A 23847-nucleotide genomic window follows, 5' to 3' on the forward strand; every position below is an offset into this window, starting at 1 on the left:
TTCTACAAAATACTGGAAATTGTGTAGCTTTCCACACCATGGCTGAAAGACGGTAATTTCTCCTTTTAAATATAGGCAACAAAATAGCTTAAATTATGCAGTGCAACATCATTATTCATTGAGGAAAATGCGCACTTAAATGGTTTTTTTCAAGAGCAGAACATTAGTTAGATGGCTATTTAATATATTGTGGCATTTAAAAACATAACAGACCTAATGCACATCTACTGAAATGGATGCTAGGCATTTACTGCCGTGAGCTATAAACAAGAGTGCTGACCTTGAGTGAACTGCAGAATTCTGCAGTGGGCTACAGTTGCACATGTACCATTGTTGATTTTAGCAGGCATTTATAGAGTACGTTACAAATAATATTACATACACAAAACGAGACCCTAGGGGCTTGCATATGAACAATGTTCTGTGAGCACTGGTGAGATCCGTACTTTCTCAGCAATGTTCTTAAAACAGAACGGGTGGGGAACTATAGCAAGGTCATAAAACCACACCACTGCTGAGCAATGCATTGCTGTAGTAATTTGTAAAATTTAGCTTGATGCAGAGTAAAGAGGTCCTCTGGCTACACTTCAGGGTGGCGAAAGATAACTTTGTGAAGTGAAGAACAGGCCACTTTCAATGAATCTATCATTGTTACAGTACCTTAACTACAGTAACATTATACCAAAAACCAACAAATGTTAAAAACTGTCACAGCTATGAACCTTAATCGGATTTAAAATCTTTTAATAACATTTCAAACACCTACTGTTTATAACAATCTCACTTGGTTCCCTCCTATTAAACTTCTCCATAAACAATAGCATTTAATGATGTACAGCACTTCAATGATGTCACTCTATTTTCTATTTCAGTACAGGTCATGACAGTTTGATATCATATTGCACATACTGGTTTTAAAACTGCAGATCAGAACTGTGCTCATGATATCACATAACCTACCTCTGTTTGTTTGCATTCCTGTACAATATGAATTTTATTGCCTTTAAATAGGTCACAGATTAAAATAAAAGTCATAAACAAAATGTTTGATAGCAACACAAAAGATGAAGTAATCTGTATCCCTCCCACAGATAAGCTAATGATGCATCACAGTGAGATACTGTCATGATGGTAATTAGTGCTACACCCCTCTCACTGTAACATGAACGGAACAGTAATGACACTAAGTACAGCAAGATACCTTGCAAGCTTAGAAGAAAAACCAAACACTTTATTTTCATCCTTGAAAATAGTTCAGATTTTGTTGAGCATGTAAAATCCACTTTAGGAAATGAGACCCAGTAGTTAAGACACAGGAGTGCAATCACTGGAGCAGCTCTCAACATACAACACAACATTATCCCCTCTTCTCCTGCAACAACACTGCTAACAGTATACAATGTACACACAGGAAACATAAAGAACCACATTTCTCAACCCTCGGTCCATGAATCGGCACTGGTCCCTAGAGCCATGCTGACTAATCCTTGCCATAGCAATAATACTAAGTAACATTACCCATTAAACTGTATTCTTGCTATAGACCACTATTTACCTCAAAGCAGTAGGCCTTTAGGAAACTGGTCCCTGGTACAAATGAGGTTAAGAGACACTGATCGAGACAGAGTGAAATATTCTTGTATGCTGTCTGACGTGATTAATTTTGGAACAAGTTAAGGTTAATTCAAAGATGAAAAGCAGTGGTCCTACTATTCCGTTTGGAATTAAGCTTTACTTATTTCTTTGCAACTACTGCACTCTGACACAGCACCCCCCTCATGAGTACGTTTCATCTTTCATAAAAATGTGCTTACTACCGTGTTGTGGGACTGCAGGTAAAATATATGAACTCCAGCTGTATATCCTTCATGTTACCGTGAAACTAAAACCTTTGGGCAATTGATCAGATCAGTATGCAATTCTGTTAAAATGAGAAAACACTGCATTGTTCTTGTGTTACACCTATCACGTTTCACAACTATTTCGGCAACAGTCTGGAACAGAGGCAACAAGATGCCAAGGTTGTATCAAGGTTAGTGTTTTGTGAATAAAACCATTTGATGTCATAACAATTGTGTGTTATGTTTACAGTACAGGTGTATGTCTTCTTACAATATGTAATAAATAAGTCTTCATTAATTTAACAACACTGGATAGAGAAAATACTTAAGATAAAACAACCACAGCTTGTTGAAGTTCATTTTCTGAAGTCAAAACTTCCTAATTTATTATAAGACATGACATTAAAGCGTCAATTCCAAAGTTATGAAACTGGTTTTCCAACTGAACTATGTACACTGTAAATAAACTTTGAGGCTCTTTCAAAGTAATTTTGGGCAGGGGGATTTAAGCAAAGAACTTCCTTTGCGAGATTTCTCTGGGACACATAGGAAATTGCAACAATTCAAAAGGTAAAACATGTATAAAACTTTTTTTGACAATCTCATTGTTATCAGAATGTCAAAACTGAACTTTGGGAGTGGGTATCTTACCGAATTAGAGTATATGGTTGCACCTTAGTGAAATATCTACATTTTAAATGTTATTCTTTTAATAATATTTATTAATAATATTAACATTTTATTCTAAAATAAGCGTATTTTAATATAATGTATGTTTCTCATGACAAACTATATTTGTTGTGCCATCACCTTATCTAAAGAAAGAACGTGTGATATACTGTAAGATATATTCAGCACAAGAACAGTTAATTACCACATTACAGTCACCCAAAGATGTGGTTCACTTTATTTTCCAGCAACCAGCACACAGCAGAATGCTGTGCATGCATTTTTTTTTGCTCAGGTGAAGCGTGACTGCAAAGGCCACAATTGATGCTCAAATTGTTCAGACTGACCAGTAAAATAAGGTCAACAAGATATCTGTCCCCATTTACCACTTCTATTTGGTCACTGGCGTCTTCTAGGCAAATATAAATGCTGAAATCAAGGAGCTATTCTAGATGACCCCAGAAATACAGAACTGTCAGATTAATGGCTCTGCTGCCCAATTTGACGCTGAAAGTGTTTAGATAGTTCAGGAGCTTCAAAGTAAAGTTTAGATGTGTTGTATTAAAATACATGTAAAAACATATATATTGCTTTAGTGTCTGATCAGGCTCTATAAAAAAGAAGATATTTATTGAAAATACACTAAATCCCACAAATTATGCCATGCCTACTATAACCCAGCAGAGATCCTCAGGAATGACGTTTTAACTTACAATTGAATACATGCTTAATTAACACCACAATAACTTAATTTGAGAAATTTACCAAAAACGTTTGTTGTCAGGGTAAGGCTGCTGCTGTATACTAACCTGAGTTCAACAATGATGATGAATCTGCTTAAAGAGCCATTGCTGAATTGGTGTCAAGTTTAAATACAGGCTACATTAATTCTGTGTCATACAATACAGCAGTGCATGATACCTTTCTCTCTCTGCTTATGGCTTCTGCTATTGTCTTAATCTTTACCATTGTCTTGTCACTAGTGTTACCTGTAGTAGAAGAATTAACAATTTAAAGGAGAAACATAATTAGATCTTTAAAAAATTACTGAAGCATCTGAAATTGCATTTGAAACCTGCCTAAATAAACAGGATACATTAAATCCCCTGAAAACATGTACAAAACTTCAGATCTGGAATGATCTGAGTATTATTATTTTTTTCCTTTCCGGATTATCTATCAATAAGTGCAACTTTGTGTCAATAATGTTCAGTAACTAAGCTCCTCAATAGTTTATGCACTACCACTACTGTAGTACCAGCTAATGAGACTTAGAAAATCCAAAGGAATCACTAATAGCTTGTTCCCCTTAACAATTGCACATTGGGGGGAAAGAAATAATGTAAGACCTATTCAATTCATCAAGGCTGTTTTTTTTTATTTTTAAAACTAATGAAGTACATTTGCAAACGCCTTCATTACCTTATGTCACTTTGAACGTACGGAATTACAAAAAACAATTTACTAGCTTAACCATTAAGCCATGAAACTCATTTCATGCTCCCTGTCCAAAAGCAGCACATTGATTGTAATCCTGTGCTCTTTCTCAAAAGAAGCATTAGTGTTTTCACATTACCCTGAAATACAAAACGAAATAAAGTACCAGATGATTGCCAAATATCTTAAGACCTCAGAGGTTGTACGAAATTACCAGAGACTTTTTCTCCTTAAATAATGATGGGTCGAAGATCTGTCTGGGCTGCAGTATAGACTCCCTAACCATACTACACTACTATGACTCATTTCATATCTAAATAACATCCTTCCGTGGTATGGTTAAATTGTCTCACACAAGTGACGCATATAAAACGAGACAGGTAATTGCTTAACCTGCTTAACTCCACCCAAGCAGGTTGGAAACTATGTTCTATGTGTACCAACGAAGGAATTCGGTATTATGTTTTGAGGATTATGCCCTATATTTTCTGTCTTTAGTATAACTCCCTTAAGAGGTCTGCCTAATTTCGCAGCAATATTAAATGTTAATTTGTAGCTTTTCCTGTAGAAGTCCTGTAGAGCGGGCATTTACAATGCCATTTTAAAAGTTACTTAAATCATCCAAGAAACGAAAACACTCCGAGGTATTAAGAAAGATGGACCGAATAACAAGATAGAGAAGTAATGAAAATTCAGAAAGTACTATTAACTTTGAATAGCACTATTACTATTATTTTCGTCTATTCTGGTGTCTGTTTTTGCTCGTCTTGGGCTGGGCTGCTGTAACACCTCGATTTCCCTTCGGGATCAATAGTCTATTAACTACCGCCATAACACAAAACCATAACTCACTTTTATTCCGTCACTGTTTACGATTGTAATCTGCGTACAGTTAACTGAGTAACTAATGCAGATTACAATTACATTTTGAATGCAATGTCTGATGTTGTAAGAAGGCCATGGGAGACTTCAGTGCTGATGATAGCTCTAACTTCTGCAGGCCGTCAAATCATTGTTTATTCAGCGCCAGTTCATATGCATCTGTTCGCATAAACCTTACTGAATTAGTTCGCCATTTTCCCCAGGATCAACGATGCTTTTTGCAATCGAAACCTTCGTATTACTGGAGTTGTTTTTTTTTTTTGTTTTGTGTGTGTGTGTGGTTTACTTCTCCCTAAAACCCTTCGGAATGTGCGTCCAATTTTCCACCCACTGACTCTGCAGATACTATTAGTGACCTTATCAAAGCAAGATCATTTGTGCAGTCTACTGGGGTTGGATTCCTTGCTGTGACAAAAGATGCACTTGTGCATCCTAATGGACTGCATTCACTTGGGTTCAGTCTTGGCCGCACGCATCTCAGAATTCAGTAAGGAAACTGGCGCTCTGGCAAACCCAGAGATCTAGACCCCTGTCCTTGTCGCTCCCATTTAAACTAGCGGCACGAAACCACAAGGTAAGAATGTCACAGGAGCCTAGACTCTGCCAAACAGACCAACTGCTACAGTACAAAGTCAAAAAAAAAATTCTAACAAAGACGATGCTTTTTTTCCCCCTTTTTCATGATGTCATTTCCTTATGGAAACAATTTCACGGCATGTTTCTTTGGCAAGCCATTAAGTGGGAATTTTAAGTACAGTGTACCCAAGAGAGGGAAACCTGTTGCCGATTTAACCCCTGGAGGAGAGAAACCCCTCCACCTTGTCAATCTGTGACATTCGTGTTAAAAACAATTTGAAGTCACAATGTCTCAGTAAAGATCACGATTTTTATACAAGGGGGTTGTAACGGTTATCATGCTAAACCACATGACATCTGACATTTTATAGAAACTTCTCATCTCAACATCACACTGTTACCCAACTTCCTTAAAATAGTGCATATTAAACAAACGCATCAATTCAGCCCATTAAAAGGATCTTTCTGTATTAACCATTGTTTTACAGTATTTCTTTTCAGTCTGTTGTAAAGGAAAACCAAGGCGCACATCTCGCTCTCCGTAGCGGAGGTTTCGAAATGTATTGGTGCCCATTTTAAAAGATGTGTCTTATGATTGATCTTGACAAAAAATCTAACTACATGAAAAGTTTAATCTACACTTTATCTGTCCGTTATATCAGCGTTTCCTAGGAAAATGATCATCGTTCATTTACCACATGTTGCTTTCATTCTTGAGCAAACAATCTTAAAGAAATAATTCAGAGTTGGTAAAAAAAAGATAAATACGTACAAATTTCTTTTTCCCATCTCCTTCTTCGACGTTTTTCTTCGATTTCTTTTCCTTGCTGCTTTTATTAGATGCCCCGGCTGAAGCGGAGTTACCAAATTGTGGATCCATCCTGCTAGTTGTGGAAAAAAATGCAACACACAATAATTCAAACTACTTTCCTCCACAATTTCTTTTAAACCACCCGGATGTATCAGGACAGTGTATCTTCTTTTCTTCCCTGCAGACGAAAACTCCTCACCGTGACCCTCCAGAGGCCTGGGCTCAGGCTGTCGGGCAGAAAAGTACGGCGAACCCCCTCCTCCGCTCAGGAGGAAAAAAAGGGAGGGAAATTTAAAATGAACCCCAAATAGCAGCGACGGAGCTTGAGTTTTGGTATCTCCTAGAAATGTGTTAGGATTTCTATAAAAAGTTCCTCTCAGCCCGCAGTTGCAATCAAGTCATTGCAACTTGTCGATAATCCTGAAAGTTTACTTCTCGCCCACGGCACAGCGTGCTGTGTTAAAGTTAGTATTCCAACAAGCAAGTGGAGTTATTTGTGGTATTCATAAGCATCGCCGAGATATTTTATAGTCCAGGTTTCCATAGGTGTATTTTCATGATTATTACAGGCCAGCTACACAAGTCCTCCCCGTTCACACGACTTCAAACTCCGCTTCCTGTCTTTGCACAAAACAGGTTTACTGAGCGAGGGGAGGAACCAAAGAACCAAGCCTTCACCTGAATACAGGAAGCACAACTGAGCACAGGAAAGTAGCTTTCGGCAGCCTATCATGGCACCTTCGTCTGAGACACAAGAAATTAAAACTCGGCAATTAAAAATATTGTCATTGGCTATAAGGAAAAGCCACCCCTCGTTTAAAATACTGTGTTAGTTGCATGTTTAGTGTTCTTTTTTATGACAGTTAAAAATTAATTACATTAAATGATATCGACTGCTAGGTATCCCTTTCCAGCTGCTTTGTTGTTGTCTTTGAAGCAACGGAATGCTGCAGAATGCAGTTTTTTTTCCCCATCTGAAATGTTTCACCATGATGCAGTATGTCTTCGTGATTAACATCAAGTCATGGCACAAAACTGATTTCCGCTGTGTATAAAGAACAGGAATAGGAATGTAATCTTTCGTTTTGAGAGGCGTAATTTCTCAGATAAAAAAAAACTAGTGCTAGTTTCTTTGAAAACGAAAGAGAGTTATCTGAGGAAGAAAATGTTTGCTTTGTAATTATCCGTCTATTAGCTATTTTTCAAAGCAAAATACTGTTAAAAACACAAAAGAGCAAGGCTGTCAAACTGCTCCACCCAGCGGCGAACATGTAATCCACAAATGTCTTTACAATTTATTGTTCATTAATTTCCCCCAAAGAATTGAAATAAATATGATCAGGCTTTTAATGTTAACGTTGGTTGCTATGGATATACAGTGTATTGTTAAAAGGTTGACGAATTTGACAAAAAATAATAAATTGTAATATGGCACAGTTTCATAGTAATGAGATAAAAAGCGTCTACTACAGTACCTCGTGATGGCAACACTGTTATATAGATCAATATTGTTTTATGTCCGAACGTTATGGAACTGATCATATAGAAAATATTTGCATAAGCAGTTCAAAAGTTAAAATAACAGTAGAAGCTACAGTATCTGAATCAGAAGAAAATAATAGGAAGTAAATTATATACTGTACATCATTTCATACAGCATGCAATTAAACATAAATGCACTGAACAGCTTTTTGTGTTTATCAGCTTTGTGCTTTTTGATGTTTTTCCTTTTTTACAAAATGTGCTGACTAATATTGACTGAAATTCTTTGGCGTTTGTTCCACTGATGGTATAAATGTTTAATATTTTGCCCTTAAAATGCTTCATGGGATTTTCATAGCTTTTTTTTCCCACTCAGAAATGGATATTAAATCCTCCAAAATATTTGTGTCTCCTAGACACCTCTAATGTTGATCATCATATTTCACATATCTTTAGATTTCAGCTGTACATCACTCCATTTCTATCTGCTACCTTCTATGAGTAATCATAAGCTGTTGTCAAAACCAGTTTTGGAAGAAGCATGACTTTAAAAAGATTAGGCTTGTGGTTAATTCCGTAGGAGTCAGCCTTCACATCTTCCAAAACCCTGTCACAGTGGAAGACAAAGAGGTTTATTTTTGCAACTAATTGAGCAACAACGTCTTTATAAAAATGTAACCTCAAAGCCTGACTTTAAATAAAGATGTCAATCCAAAACAAACACAATGTACCATCCATTTTGTAAATATGAGCCCCATTTGAAGAATCAAAAACACTTTTGCTTAAAAAGGAACAGTTCTTCAGTTGACCAGTGTCTTTAGAAATACTGTATAATGGAAATGTCCCACTATTACCACCTAGAACATATTTTGATAATGACATTTTGAATTAGTTTACATGAGGGGGGTAGGACTTCACCTATATTTGAAATGCGAGTTAAAATTTTTTAGTCGCACATGGCAAAACAACATTTGATCATATGGCAATGTATCACTTTTGTACCTCTTAACATTGTGTGTTTTTAAAGTAACTATTTGAAACATTTACAGAAACACTAAAATGGACCATACCTTCAGAATGGCATTTGAAATTTGCTTCATTAATGAACATGAATGTTGTCTCTGCATTCTTAGACATAGGATTAGACCAGGATTATTTACTGTTATTCTAAAAGTTTCTTGTCCAGTGTGTCAAACACTCAATATGCATCTTTGTGTAACAGAATGTAATAGTATGAGGTCATGCGAGGACTTTATATGTGATTCAAGTCAAATGCAGTGCATTTAATATCTTAAGGCAACTTCAGAATATTAAATTGTATTATTTATTAAATTTAAAGTTTTTGTGTGTTCTTTTGCTATGAAATGCAGGCTAGTGCACAAAGGCTAAAGATGTGATCAAAACATATCTTTAGAGAAACATATAAAACATATTAAGAAGTTAGAAAATGCTTAACTCACAGGAGAGTAATTTGAGGACAGAAAAAATAAAAATCTATCTTACTAAAGTTGTTAAAGTGTTTCTGTATTAGCTGAAATTTTCTGTGTGTAATATGCAGTGTCAGAACTCATATATTCTGTCAAGGCTAGCTGATCATCAACGTTGATCCAGCCATTAAAATGAATAATACAGTGGTATCACTTTCAGGTGACAGTGCATCTTTGGGGCATAGGAGCAACTGGACTCCATTAATACTTACCCTTAATGCATCCTGGAAAAAAACAAAAGCAGAGAACATTTACTTTTAATATGGAATATTTATATTGTCTTTGTTAAATATAGTAGCACAAGTTCAAGTTTCAGTTTATTGTATTATAACATTTTAAATATGCCAGTGCAAAGTGGTATATTGTCATTTAGTTTGTTCCTCAAAGTACTAAGTGGTTATAGAAAATGAATGGATATAAGAAAATACCAAAAACTATACTTTTCAATGCTAAAGTAATTAGCGTGTTCTGGTGAAAGTCACCAGCAGCAAATCTCTGAAGTACAGGCCACATGACTACTTCCCTACTATGCCTGTTGCCAGACCATCATGGGGCCAAAGCAAAGGAAGTAATTTAGAATTTAGCCAATCAAACATGGTTAGCCTGTCTTTGTTAGGTGGAAGGAAACTGGATCACCTGACGAAAACATATGTCAACACGAGGACAACATGCAAAGTTCCACACATACATTCACCTGAAGTCAGAATCAGCCAGGACTCTGGAACTGTGGTTAGGACTGCTTATCACCACACCACTGCCTCCCAAAAATACACATTTTGTAGAAAAGATCCAACAATTTGTACATTTCTTTTACACTATAGTCGTGAATAGCAGTGAAGTCACTGATGTCAGTGGCAACAATCAACAACTAAATATATATTCAAATGTAGACAGACAGATACAGTATGTAAATGTTCTTATTTCAAGAGATCACTCCAGACACTCCAGGTTTTAGTCCAACAGGGCATACTGTATGTATTTCATTATGTGAAGTTGTGAAACCACTCAAACTTATTTGGAATTTGACATGGTGGTGGTAAGTTTAAATTGCTTTGTGACAGTTTAGATTTGTCAAATGGAAAATGTTATTGAAGATTACTGAGCATGCATGTTGGCAATATTACTTAGTTCTCCTGTGACTGAGATCTAATGCTCAATCCACAGTTCAATAACCTTTTAGCACTATTGAATCTACAGTATTTTGGGCACAGACATTATTAACATTTTAACAATATCACACACAAATAACATTTACATACTGTATAAGTAGTGAGACCAGATTTTAAATTCCTGATAAAGGCTTTGGGTTAGGCATTGAGTTCAGTTTAGTCTGCAACACTGCAGCCAATTCTTCATAAATGTTGTCATTTTAATGCAGTATGGCTTAATTCATAATAAATGATATGGTAACCTGCTCAGTTTCTGTGTGCGAGTTAAAGAAAATAAGACATAATGCCAGCATTGCACCAATTTCAAATCAATATTGAAATACTTTCCCAAGAAGTTGAAATTATTTACTGTACCCCCATAGAGCACTTGAAAACTCATGATACTGTACGTCAAATCATATTTGTGTATTTATTTGTTATTGTCATCTATAAAAATGGTGCATTCTTCCATTCACCAGCAGTTCCAGACTAGTTTTTCACCAGTGCTAATGGGTCAGTTCTGATACATGCTCCACCAAAACCCATGTGGTAGTGGCAGTAAAAAAGAACAAATACTGTATTTGCAGTTATTTATTTACAGACATGTAGGGAAAACACTGTAAATGCTATTAAGATTCTAGAATATTTCAGCTTTATACAATATAAACAAACATTCTACAGAACATAATCATTACTTCTGGAATTGTGCAAGGCCATATAGTAGTCCTTCGTGATCTTTAAAAGTGGGAAAAATAACAGTCTTTGCTTAATCCATTTGTGCTTAATTCACAGTCTTGCACTCCTCCACGAACTTCTTGCCTCTCTTAATGACCTGTCATAAGGCATGGTTGCAAAGAAAGAGTTCTTCAACTGGCAGTTGATAAAAAACACTATTACCAATACGAGGAGAAATAAAACAAGGAATATAATCACATAGGTGACCAAATCTGGTTTACTTAACTCTCCATCTCTCAGTCCTCTCCCTGTTGGTCTGAGTAGCGGCGCCACACTGACTGGTCCCTGTGAGATATTTAAGGATGGTGAGTTCGTCTGGGCCATCAGTTCAAAGCTAGAGGCTGTAGTAGAGTTTATAAGCATTTGTCTCAGCATTTTCAACTGAAAAAGACAAAAAGTACAAAACAGAACAAACGTCAATTAAGCAGCATAGCAGTTTCAAAGCAGGTACTGTATGATCTGAAAAGCCCAATGCTGTAAGCACACGACACTTAAAAAGGACAATGGACATCGCAACGCATTTCATTGCATATGCATAAAACCAATTGTGGGGGAAAATAAGAAGACTTGAATTCCGTTATCAAGAAGAAATAAATCAACGACTTACTTTCGCTGCTGTGCAGACCATGAAGACAGGCTGGCAGGTGAGGTAGACGAAGTGAGATAATGTGCTTGCATTCCTCAAATGGCTATGAAACGTATCGCCTCAGTACGCCAACATAAAAACAAAGCATATATGATAACTAACTTGCTTTTTGATGCCGTAAATCCTTTCGTGTTACAAATCCTAGCTCCCCTTTATGAAAGCAGTTTCTCAAATCCGTGGACGATAAATATCTCCTTTCCTCTCGATTTCCCACATTAATCTTTATGAATAATTAATTTTCTTTCTTTGACTTACACACCACTGAGGAAAAACTTTCTTGCAAACCAAATCTTGCGTCCAACACCTGTGTATTTTTTTTTTGTTTCAGGTCTTAACCAGCATATTTAAACTACATTAGCTACACATTTCCCACACGTGAAGCTATAGTTCCTAAGGGTGGAAAATGAGAAGGCTGTGTGCTACTGTATGCGTTATCGTTGCCTATGCTGAGAAATGTTACTTAATCCCAAAGGAAACGATTGCGATTGCTTTAAATTGTCGACATTCACAGAATATAATTAAGAGCATTCAATTCTTAAAACAATCACAAAATACAAATTATATTTCCTTCTCGTCTCCTACTGCGTTACTGTTATTTCAATAGTTTATCGAAGACTGGAGAAAGTCCCTCAAACGTTTTCCGTGTAGCAGCATGAACAAATCCAGAATCGACTTTGTTGTAATAAAGTGATATCATGAATATCGTTCTTTCTTTGCGGTAAAACATGCAGAACGAGAAGGCACTCTGGTATGCTGTTCGGTCCTCTTCTCATCTCTGTTGCACAGATCGAAGTCCGATGCCATTCAGTGAATTTCATTCCTGAAAGTCCTTGTTTTTTATTCAGTGTATGCAGTCACAACAGAACAACCTAAAGACTTTAAAATATATGTCACTTAACTGTCTGTGTTTGCAGACCACTGGCTAATTTGAACTCTGTATGACAGATATCAAGGGAAACATGAACTGTTCATCCAAACGGAGAGCCTTCTAGGAACACCGATGTGTGAAAGCATGTGACGACATTTTTTTCTACAGCATCTCCTCATTTGAAACAAAGTGACTGGAACAATATCAAGGCTGTGCGGAATGTCTCAGGGAGATGAAAAAGGCGGATTTTCCTTTAAACTCTTCAGTTAAAGGCACAGTTTCATGGGCGAACTCACATTTCAGATTAATATGCAAACCGAAATGTTTTAAGTTTCGTTTAAAAAATATAGCTAGCCTATTTTTAGATGGTCACAGAGGTACGGTAACCCTCAAAAGAAAGAATCAGTACCAGTACTAACCAGAAGCTAATCTTCAGAAATATTATGGAAACTTTTGTGATTAGTATGTTTTATTTAACCGCATTGATGAACAGAGATACAGTTTGCAGGTTAATATTTTAGCGATTCTTTGCCTTTTTTTGCATTACACTGTTTTCAGTATGTTTTTGCATTGTATTACCTCTTCTCTCACGAGTCTAACTACAGTACTATCTCTAAAGACCAAACCGTTGAGTTTGATATATTCTACGACTCGATGGCATAACGGCATCACACACTGAGTTCTGTATTTCAAAAATTACAATTACTGACATGGGACCATTCCAATTCATTACCCCTGTGGCAGCTGAAATAATTGTTGTTAGTACTTTGGAGAAACAAAGGTTTCTTAATTTCAGTAACAAAAAAAAAAGGAATTTAATTTGTGCTAGAATTTTCCTGTGATGCCAGATATACAGTGTATGCTGTATGTAAACATGCTCGAATACAGTATATCACCATTCTATTTTAAATTGTTTATTGCTTTTCTATTTTAGGTCATACTGTACGTAGCAAATATAACTTCTGGAGGTAGTTAATAAAGGATTAACCTCACCTCAGTACTTTTTTAGGCTCTTTGTATAAATATGCTCAAGGTGTTACCTATGAAATAAATGCTGAAATCCACATAATTTGTGAAAGTTTTAGGAGTCATCTGGGATTTTTTAGAGCTTGGATATTAGGTCTGCCCTGAGAATGTTGCCAAATTCTCCCACAAATTAAGGCTTATAGCCTTCTCATTTAAAATATTGTACAATTTGCACACATTCCTCAATTTGAATTATACATTTTAATCATATATCTTAACATTTTGTTTGTTAGAAACTATTAAATTGAATTATTGCAAGTCTAGTTATAACTTGTTGTTACCTGAAAGTTCTTTTATATCCTTTTAGCTTTCTGTCAATGTTTCCATTTCTAGACTGAACAGATGTTTAATAAAGTACATGAATTTTGTGGTCTTATTCAGCAATGTTTACCTCTGCCTTATGTTAAACTACAATGCAAGAAGACAATTACTAGAGACAGCAGATACATTCCAGTTTTGCATATAAGAATTTCTAATTGGCAAAAAAAAAAGCATTCCCATATTTGACTTCAGTACTTTAACTTCATCTCAGTGGGTATTGCAATTCATTCTCCCTTCAGGGAAATAATGTCTTGCAATTATCTCACTACCAGGCAGAGAGGGTGATCTGGGATAAGCATCCTCCTTCATTTACTGTGGACAACTGAAGGTGAATATGAAGGCAATCCACTTATAAATCTGAAGATAATGGCATATGACTATTTTTGTATAGATTTGTGATCTAATTTATTGTGTGTAGATTGTTTTTTCCCAGTTTATCTTCATTGCTTCTCTTTATCATAGTCCCCATATTATGTATAGGGAACATAGCAGTGGGATGCTCCAAATATACTCAAAATCAACATGCCACTCAACAGTTTTTGTAATGATAATCGCTTCATATATATACTGCATATACAGTATATGGAAAGGCTATTGAGTTGATATAATTTAAAATTAATATAGGCATTGTAAAAATATTTTATTGAGCAATGATGTCATGATAATTTAGCCTGTCTCCTGGAAAAAGTACAATACCCTTAGGTTTGATGTAAACTTATGTGCAGTGTTGACATTTATTGTCAACACTGCTTGTCATCTGCTCAATATAAAAATGTATCTTAGAGCTGATCTAATTTTTATCTTTTAAAGGTTAAACACAAAATATTGGATTTCTTATAGGTGTAGAGAACCGAGACTTAACCTTGTATATCAAGGTTTTTGTCGCAACAACAATAATAATGATGTATTTCTTATCATCTGTCATAATGTAAATAATTAATGCAAATAGCTAACTTGGCACAATAACCTAGAAAAATAGTATCATAAAATGAATGACTTTAAGTAAAATGAATAACTGAAATGAATGACCTTCAGTAAAATGTCATGGACTTGAGGAGCATTTGAATTGACCTCAAAGCTGTCCGTGAATATTACTTTTTCAAAAGGTGGCCGGTAAATATGTAACTAGGACTCTTAGCATAGCTATTTCCTCCTTGAATAGATGAAGCCGTCTAATGAAATTAGGTCGTGCCAACCAACCTTTGGCTTAATTTATAAAGAAGATTCCAGCTACTTCAACTACATGACCAGGTTATCATTTCTCAAGTCAAGTGAGTAAAGCAATCTGTAATGCAATATTGTTGGGGTAGTTAGATTGAAAAAAAGTAGTTAGAGTAAGATTTGTTTTTTAGGTTATGATATTTTTAAAACAAAATAATTTGGAGATTTTTGATTTACAGAATCAAAAATAATTCAAATGACTGTTTCAGTGATACTGCATTACTGCTGAAAGGTCATAGAAATACATTTGACTTATTCAAATAATTATCATGCACACCAGGTGGACAATGTTGTAAGGACTGCTCAAACCATGCTTGTGTTTGACTCGCCTTCTCGCATGTATTATATTTGATTTGTATAGCTCTGAGGTAAACATAAAATTACTAATTACAAACACTGCAGTGTGATATTTCTTTGGTTATCAGCATTATGAAATTAACTTAAGAGGCAATGGTATAACCAGGCAAAAAAACATTATTCCATTGTTAAAAAATGGAATAGGTTTGAAAACATAACAGGTGGCAGATGGCACTAGACAGTTTATACAGCAACAGGCCAACAGATAAATAATAGAAAGACTTGCTGTAAAGGTTATCCCAGTCTGCCACGTTAGTTGGACCAGCTAGCAGAGTGTCAGCTGTGCAGTATATAGAATTGAACTTGTGCAAATATTTCAACCATAATTTTAAGGCTCATAAATAAAAAAATAAACTTGAATTGGCCCCACTGGCCACTGTATCTATGATACATGGGGAAGAGGCCAATGCTGTTGTGTTGGTCATGACTACTAGAATGTTTCTCAGGAGAAATGGATCCATATAAACAGCCAGCTCATATATCATCTTCAACAGACTTCAGAGGTGTTCTGACAGTCATCAGCTTGAAAATGCCTTTGTGGCCTAAACAAAGACAGTTGTGTTTCTGTCATAGCAGCAAGCTATAGGGCTCTTAGATTTCTTCTATAAATTTATTTTTTTATTTAACAAGTCCTTCTGAGTATAATTTTAAAATGGGTAGCAGAGTTCACTTTATTATCATCATCATTAAGCAGTACTTTGTGTTGTTCTTTGTTTTGGTGTTTGGTTAGAAAATCATTTGTCATTGTCACAAAGAATTCCAGGAAGAATACATTCAGTTAAAATGCCTTGGAGCTAAATGTCAGGGACAATAAAAGAGGAAATAATTAATTCCACTCCAAACTGAAAAGTCCAATGGTAAGAATCAAGACTTTGTGCTGGTGCATCACTCATATAGTAATTTGCTTCTGAAATAGATATCCTTGTATTTCAAAGAGTAAATTGCAGATGTAAGCAGATATTCCTGGGCGATTACTTTAACTTGAAAAATGAAAGATAATACTGAAAGCAAAAGAACAAGAAAAAGTGAGAATGTAAAACATAACATGCATAAATAAGAAATATTATCTGTAAACTGTAAAACAGTAGTCTAAACTGCTGCAAGGCATTCAGTGGGAATCCTTAAAATCCCTATGCGACAAATTTACAACCCTCACAGTAAGGCTCACTTCGACAATATCCTCTTTAAGGAGATAAAGTTTGAGGAGGAATTACTCTTGCCTGGAGGTCTACTTATACGATTCTGTCACCTCAAATGAAGAGTTGTTCAGTCTCGTTTAACACAGGCAGCACTGCACTGACCTCATTCAGGACCAAAAGTCTAGATTTCTCAAGGTGTTGAGTTCAATTATATTTAAAGATTGGTGTAGGGAGTCTACTGAAGAACGAGTTGAATAAAACACTGTTCTATATTTTTCAATTTAGTGTGAAGTTGTAATTTCACAATATACTTACTGAATCGAATCAAACTTCAATTTGACGGCGATTTGGAGAATCTGTTATAAAAAAGTTTGAAGAAGGTAAAAAAAAAACATTTTAATCATTAATGCCATTAGTATTAAGCGACAACTAACCTTTTCCATGATTTGTACCGCTTCGGCAATCTCACCTAGACACTTTTTATACCTGCAACAGTCTTGTGATTATATTTTCACACATATTTGAGGTTGTGGATTTTGCATGACAATACTCCATTCAGTGCTTTTTATTGTAGTGTGCCCAGGATTGAAAGGTTGACAGTCTCCAGTGGAGCATGCCAAATCCCTTGCCTTCCGAGGAAATTAAACTGAAAGAAGAAATGTAAGTGAAATATTAATGAAATTTTCACTAGTTTAGGAGACAGTAAAATGTTTTGTTTGGAAAGAAGCAAATCTGTAGAGTTTTTGATAATACACACTTTGTACACACTTATTATTATTATTATTTGGAAAGATAAATAAAGATTCTTCTTATATTAATGGTTAAATCATGTATATAGTGTTGTGAGAACAAACTGGTTTGCTTTTCAATTTACAGATGTTTTACAACATGAAGAATATAAGGTGCAAAGGCATCTTTTCTTTAAAATAAAATCCAAGAATTGTCTCGCATCATTTTTTATCAAGCTTTAGATGCTGAAGGTGCTTCAGAATTGTAACTGCATTATTTGCTTCTGTGGATGGGTATGAAGAAATGCTATGCATCGACTTAGAAATCAATAACAGAGAATCCCATAGCTTCTTAGGACCTCTTTATATTTCATTTTCAGCAATTTGTATGTTGTGCATAAGCCATTAATGGAAAAAGACTTGCTCAGGAATGGCAATAGAACTGATCATGCATTAGGAGCATAAGCCTTTTGCAAAGTTATAAAATACAGTTTTAACATCTTTGAGTCAATACATTTTAATGCTTTAAATATAAATAGATGCACCAGGAAGACTCCTGGGGATATCAAGAAAGCTATTAAGTATATATCAAACTCCCTTTTGTTTCATATACAGTAGGTGTCCTGAGATTTTTCTGCATGATTCACACCAACAAAATTGGATCAATCACCATGGTGAATGTTTGAGGACAATTTCCACCTTTTATTGAAAGTGTAAAACTATTCAATTATTTCATATTATTCTTTGTAGCCATGTAGATTTGTAATATAATAATTTGTAAAATAAAAAGTATCATAAGTGTTTTTTTATTCATAAGGTATTTAGGAAAAATAGTGGCCTATCATGGAAACGGTAGCTGTGTCTGAATTAAAAAGAGCTCTTTTTTGTCCCCTCCACATTTTAAAACACAGACAACACACATTTAGGTATAGTTTCCCAAAGGAAAAGAAGGAACAGCTTCAATAGAATATTTAGAAATTTGCTATAAGCGATAGGTGACACAGCAGAACTGCAGCTCTTTGTTCTGTCTTCACACTGTTTAATACGTATTGAAATAACCGTCACTGGGTATAGCAGATTTTCATGTTCATCAGCTTCATTTTATTGTATATAATAAAAATCTTGGAAAATGATATAAACACATTATTATTATTATTCAAAAATGACAAGCAACATGTTTTTGTAATCTTTCCACAGCAGGAGTTAAGTGTTCAGGTGCAGTTCTTTATAGAATCCTTATCATTCAATTTGAATTTCTTTTGTTTTGAAGTGGAGCAATAATGGAATATGTCAACACCTCGAAATTTGTATCATAAAATGTTGCGGACATCCGCACAGCAGAACAAAAGAAAATATTTAAGTCTGGGCCAAATCAGAAAAGAAAATATAATATATTTCTAAATGCTTTCCTTATTTATTGATTGTAATTGGACTCTACCTATTTACAAACAACTAAAGAGGCCTGACAAACCAAATGATGATTTAGAGGTATTTTTAAATATTGCAGGATACCGAAAGGAATATAAATATGAAAGATTAAGCAGAATGTTAATATAACCTAAATAATTTAATTGCTATTTTAAAATAATTAACACATATGTTGAAATGTTTTTACAAAAGATATCTCTAGCGCTCTTGCCTTGACCCATTGACGGCTGTATTTGACTGTACCTCAGCTAGACCCTTGCTTTAGTCTACAAAACTTGTAAGAGTTCTCTGAACAAGCAACAGCGGCATACAAACAGATCATAAGATTTGATAAAGTTCTTCATAAAAGATTAATTCTCAAATTACATAGAGTCAAAGTAACAATCTATTTAATTCTCAAAGTAAGTACTTAATCAATATACTGTAAGTACTTTGATTATGAATTGGCTAATGGACTGGAAACAAAGGGTACAGAAAAGAAGTAAATGCTAAAAATGTACCCAAGGGCACTTTATTCAGACAACTGTTCTTCCTAATTTATATACTGTAGTATCAATGATCAAGATTCTGGTATACAGTAGATTGCGAACGTTTCATGCTTGTAAAATTATATTTAGCTATTAGGGTTAAAACTCTTACAAGCTCCTAGAGGGTTAAATCTAAAAAAATAAATCCTAGAAATTCCAGATTCAGGACTGAGCAAACCCATGTCAGGTGATATTTAATTTACAGTAAATAGGTGCAGGTAGTAAAAACAAATGACAAAAAGAAGGCGGGAAACACTAGGATTGAATAAGCTATTGATGAGAAAGACTATGTTTAAATCACTTTTAACTTGTAGGCAATGTTGAGAAGCAATAAAAAAGGCAGACAAAGTTAGACTATATAGTTAAAAGCATAGAATTGATATTAAGGGACTTTGTTTTAACATTGTGTACAAATTTGATCTCAAAGGTACAAGATAATACTGTTTCTCTGCAGTTCAGAAAAGAGAAACAGGGTGCATTCCTGGACTCAAAGGGAATGTCTTACACTGACAGGCTAAAAAGATTTGAACATCCTCTGTCTTGAATAAAAAGGACTGTAAGGGGACCAGACTCAAGTATTCGTAATATCCAAAGGTATTGAGAAAGTCAACCACACAGACGGTAAAGATGATACAAGTGAAAACTGTGTTGAAGTACAAAAGGCACTTCTTTATACCAGGGGAAGTGGGGAAGTATAAACAAGCTGCCCAGTTGTGGTTCTGATGCTGATACAAATGCTTCCTTCAAAAGATGGTTGGAAACTATGAAACTCAACAATTGTGTTGTCTAACAAGCAAATTCTTGTTTTATAGGAACATATGCAGTCAATTATCACCATATAACTAGTAAACAACCGTGGCTAAACAAAGAGTTCTCCTCATGACATAAACTGCTGTTCTTTTTATCAGCTGTGAATATTTAATTATCCCCTTGCACATCTTAATATTAATGTGCTTTAGAGCATGTTGTTTCTTTTCTTAAAAGAGAACAGCACCACAAGACATTCCTGAAACAGGCAAGTGAAATGTGAAGAGATAGTTGTGACTGGTAAACACAGCATTGTTTCCATGGTCGTACAGTATATGAAGTCGTTTTAACTCTTAACACTAAAGTACACTTAAACTACAGAGGATGTTATAATTCTGCAATTAAAAAGAAGGTCTGTTATCCATCTATCTGTTGTTTAACCTCTTTATCCAATTCAGTGTTTCAGGGAATCAAACTCGATCCTGGCAAGAAATGAGCACAAGGCAGGATACAGACTGAACAGATCACCAGTCCATTGTGGGCACACTCAGAAACAAATAGACACACACTCATACCAGGGCCAATGTTCCCAGAAGACAGAGAGAATGTATAAACTCTAAGCAGATAGCATCCCGGGTCCAGACTTGAACCCAGGATCCCAGTGTTGTGAGGCAGCAATGCTAGCCAATGAAACATTGTGTCACCCAACGTTTATTATGTGATTTTAAACTTTTGATTAGAAATATCACAATATATTTAAAGTTACTAGAAACAGCATATTATTTTTATCTAAGAGAAAAATACAGCATCAGAAAATAGTCTGTTTAATCTCGGTCTGAGTATATGGTATATATTTTACAAATATGTCTGCTAGCAAATACCATCTTCTACAATATTTTGGGGAAAGATAGTATACACATAGAAACATAAATACTCACACACAACCTCTACTGAGTACCCAAAGTGACATGATGAATGCTGCAAAACAAAGAGAGACTGCTGAAGAAAACATTACTTTTTGACATACTGTACTTTGGAACCATCCTGGAACAATGAACACTCTCCCAGATGAGTAATTCTCTGAAATAAAACAAATTCTTGGCAGAAACCTAAAATATCTCACATAAGATGTGTTACTATTTTGTTGGAATTCACATTTATCCTGTGAAGAATCAAATAAATGCAAATCTGCAAAACGAAGATTTACTATCTTTTCATTCTGTTTGCTGTCCCATGTGAACAAAAGATAAAAGTAAATTAGACACACCTTGAATAAAGAATAAAAAAAATCATTTTTTTTTGTTTCACCTTCTGCTGTTTACAAGTAAAAATGAAATTGGACAACTGGTCTTACTAGAGATGAGTTTCAAACGAAGCTGAATAATTAATTTACAGAGTGATTTGAATTTGCTGTTAAAAATTATTTCAGACAAAGTCTGCTAGAAACCTCAGCTTTTTTTATTGTACAGGGAAGCAGGAGCAAATGGGGGTAAAAGTGGCTTCAAGCGAACCTCGATTCATGGTACATATTTCATATTAAAAAAGCAATCACGCGTTTGAGAGAAATAAACTGACAGCCATGGACAAATCCATATTCAAACACAGACATGTGCAAAAAGACTGACATTAAGAAGATTTTCAACTACACCAAATGTCAGAAAATGAGGTCAAGGGAACAGTACAGATTATACTTTAGAAAAATAATAAGGAACAATGATAAAACATTTTTGTAGATTGGCAAAAAGAAGAAAAGTTATCTTGGCACATAAGGTAATGGTGTTAATTAGACTGCCGATTTGGAGGCTGGTGTCCATACACTGGTATACTGTATGTTAAATTCTTAAAACTTCTCACCTTCCATAGTTATTCAGAGCTTTACAATTTTGTACACATTGAGCTATCACAGTGTTTGTCTCGCTCTCTCTTTCTTCTGTTTCTCAAAGACTTGATTTTTATGATAAAGCAGTTAGAATTATTCTTTCACGTCCTGGACATCACAATCAGGCAATTTAAACAAGCAGCAGCTTAATTACTCATTATGGATCAGCCTTTTATGATTCTTCCACGAACCTTCTAACGACTGGATTTTTGTAGGAATTTTGGATGTTTTTTTCTGTGCATATTAATTATGTTCTAGTGAAAAAAATATATTGGAATATAGAAAAAGTGTCCTTGCTGTATATTTACTATTTTTCAGCGGCATCAGATGATGTATGAGAGAGTTATCACAATAAAAATGTATGCTCCGAAGAAATCTGAACTGAACTTTCAAGGTGAGTGTCTCCTCAAAATGATCTTGTTGTTTTTATTTTCTCATTGGGTGACACTTTTATTTCCTTGGTTATGTGATCAGTCCTGGTATGAAGGAAGCTATAATTTAAACTATATTCAAAATATTTTATTAACCCCATTTTTGTGCTCACTCTGCTTACATGTTTTTAAAGAATATATGCTGGGTTTTACCAGCTCCTACTAAAATGTTAAAAAAATGAAACTGACACCATTTTTGCCCAGTATCAATCTATCATTTATAGACAATTTCCCAACAGCCCCTTCAATGTGGTTCGGGCTTCTCAGAAAAAAAAGGTGCTAAGTCTTTATAACCCTTTCCTTTTTTAATCACACACACATCCAATCTCAGAATCCATTCAGACAGAAGGGTTTTCGTAAGGCGCATCAGAATGTCTGTTTTTCGATGTCATGTTTGGCACTTATGAGTGCTGTACCTGCAGATCAGACGTGGTTATGTTTTAAAGGTCTGTTGTACAGTATTTCCTTTAAAACCTGGAGATGATTCCAGTCAGGGTTTCTTCATGTTCTTTCCAAATTTGTCACTAAGCTGTTGGATGAGATCTGCGAGTTCACCAGTGGCTTGGGATTTTTCCTCCAGCAGCTCATAGCGAAGGCTTGAGATGTCCTGCTTTATCTCCTTCAGCTCACCTGCAATACAACAACATATTCTGTGGTGGCAGGAACACTTCACTTTTATTTCAGACTTTTTATTCAGAGAGACATCTCACATTGCTCTCACAGATTTTGAATGTGTTTTTTTTTTACTATATATTAACTTTAGATTTTAATGCATTCATGTATTAGTGTATTTCATGTGCATTCATGTATTTAGTAAATATACAAGACAGAAATGACTACTTTTGTTTTCTCCTTGTGTCTAATAGTCAGAATTATTACAGGCAAGCATTTAACTGAATGATCAATCCCACAAAATTAGATTTAACTGCATGAATTCATGAAAAAAAAACAAAGCTATACTGATTGGTTCTCATTATCAAACAAGAAATTACATTAATTTTCTTACAATAATATAACAACAGCTGTAGGCAGAAGGGATTTTCTCAAAATTCATAGAGTACCCGGAATAAAATGACAGCGTTTCATATAATCGAAACATAAGCCAAAGACAAATTTGTATTTCAAGCATGCACGTGTTCAGCTTTAAATATGCCCCTGAGATAAAGTCATGTAAATGCAAATTTTACATAGAACTAATGGGATGATTTTACCTTCATTGACTTCGTCATTCTCTCTATCGACCTGAGCCTTCAGAACATAACGTTTAATGAGCCGCTTCATTATTTTCTGCCAAGGAGGAAATAAGTTAGATGCACCAAGATAGACAGACCATTTGAAGGAAAACAGCATTACATGGCTGGAGTCTAACCTCACACCATCTTGAACAAGACACACACTTTGACAATCCATTCTCTTCTGCTCTTCCCTAGTCTGTGCTTGTAAAACTTAAAAGCTTTTAAA

General features: G+C 35.1%; 3 protein-coding genes across 4 annotated transcripts in view; all 3 read right to left on the reverse strand.

Moving 5' to 3' along the window:
* LOC148650543 (protein diaphanous homolog 1-like) overlaps positions 1-7090 on the reverse strand; it is a 49954-nt gene extending 42864 nt beyond the window's left edge. Inside the window, exon 1 of one of the 2 annotated variants that reach the window (XM_088604490.1) lies at positions 6178-7090. In XM_088604490.1, coding sequence (XP_088460616.1) covers positions 6178-6285 — 108 coding nt within the window. In that variant the 5' untranslated portion in view covers positions 6286-7090. The remainder of the gene's footprint in view (positions 1-6177) is intronic. The other variant, XM_088604489.1, reaches the window with a different exon arrangement.
* Positions 7091-10909: 3819 nt separating this feature from the next.
* Positions 10910-12791, reverse strand: smim32 (small integral membrane protein 32). The gene is made up of 2 exons (XM_088602324.1): positions 11676-12791; positions 10910-11449 (listed from the first exon to the last, which is right to left on the reverse strand). The coding sequence occupies exons 1-2, from the start codon at positions 11694-11696 to the stop codon at positions 11120-11122; spliced, it is 351 nt and encodes a 116-aa protein (XP_088458450.1). The 5' UTR covers positions 11697-12791; the 3' UTR covers positions 10910-11119.
* Positions 12792-20679: 7888 nt separating this feature from the next.
* The window catches only part of trpc7b (transient receptor potential cation channel, subfamily C, member 7b), a 41579-nt gene continuing 38411 nt past the window's right edge, over positions 20680-23847 (reverse strand). The window contains exons 11-12 of the mRNA XM_088604493.1: positions 23598-23673; positions 20680-23016 (exon numbers count right to left, since the gene is read on the reverse strand). Of these exons, the coding sequence (XP_088460619.1) occupies positions 22877-23016; positions 23598-23673 (216 nt within the window). The 3' untranslated portion in view covers positions 20680-22876. The remainder of the gene's footprint in view (positions 23017-23597; positions 23674-23847) is intronic.

The sequence above is a fragment of the Lepisosteus platostomus genome, chromosome 13 (assembly GCF_059453375.1).
Source record: "Lepisosteus platostomus isolate fLepPlt1 chromosome 13, fLepPlt1.hap1, whole genome shotgun sequence".
Classification (NCBI taxonomy): domain Eukaryota; kingdom Metazoa; phylum Chordata; class Actinopteri; order Semionotiformes; family Lepisosteidae; genus Lepisosteus; species Lepisosteus platostomus.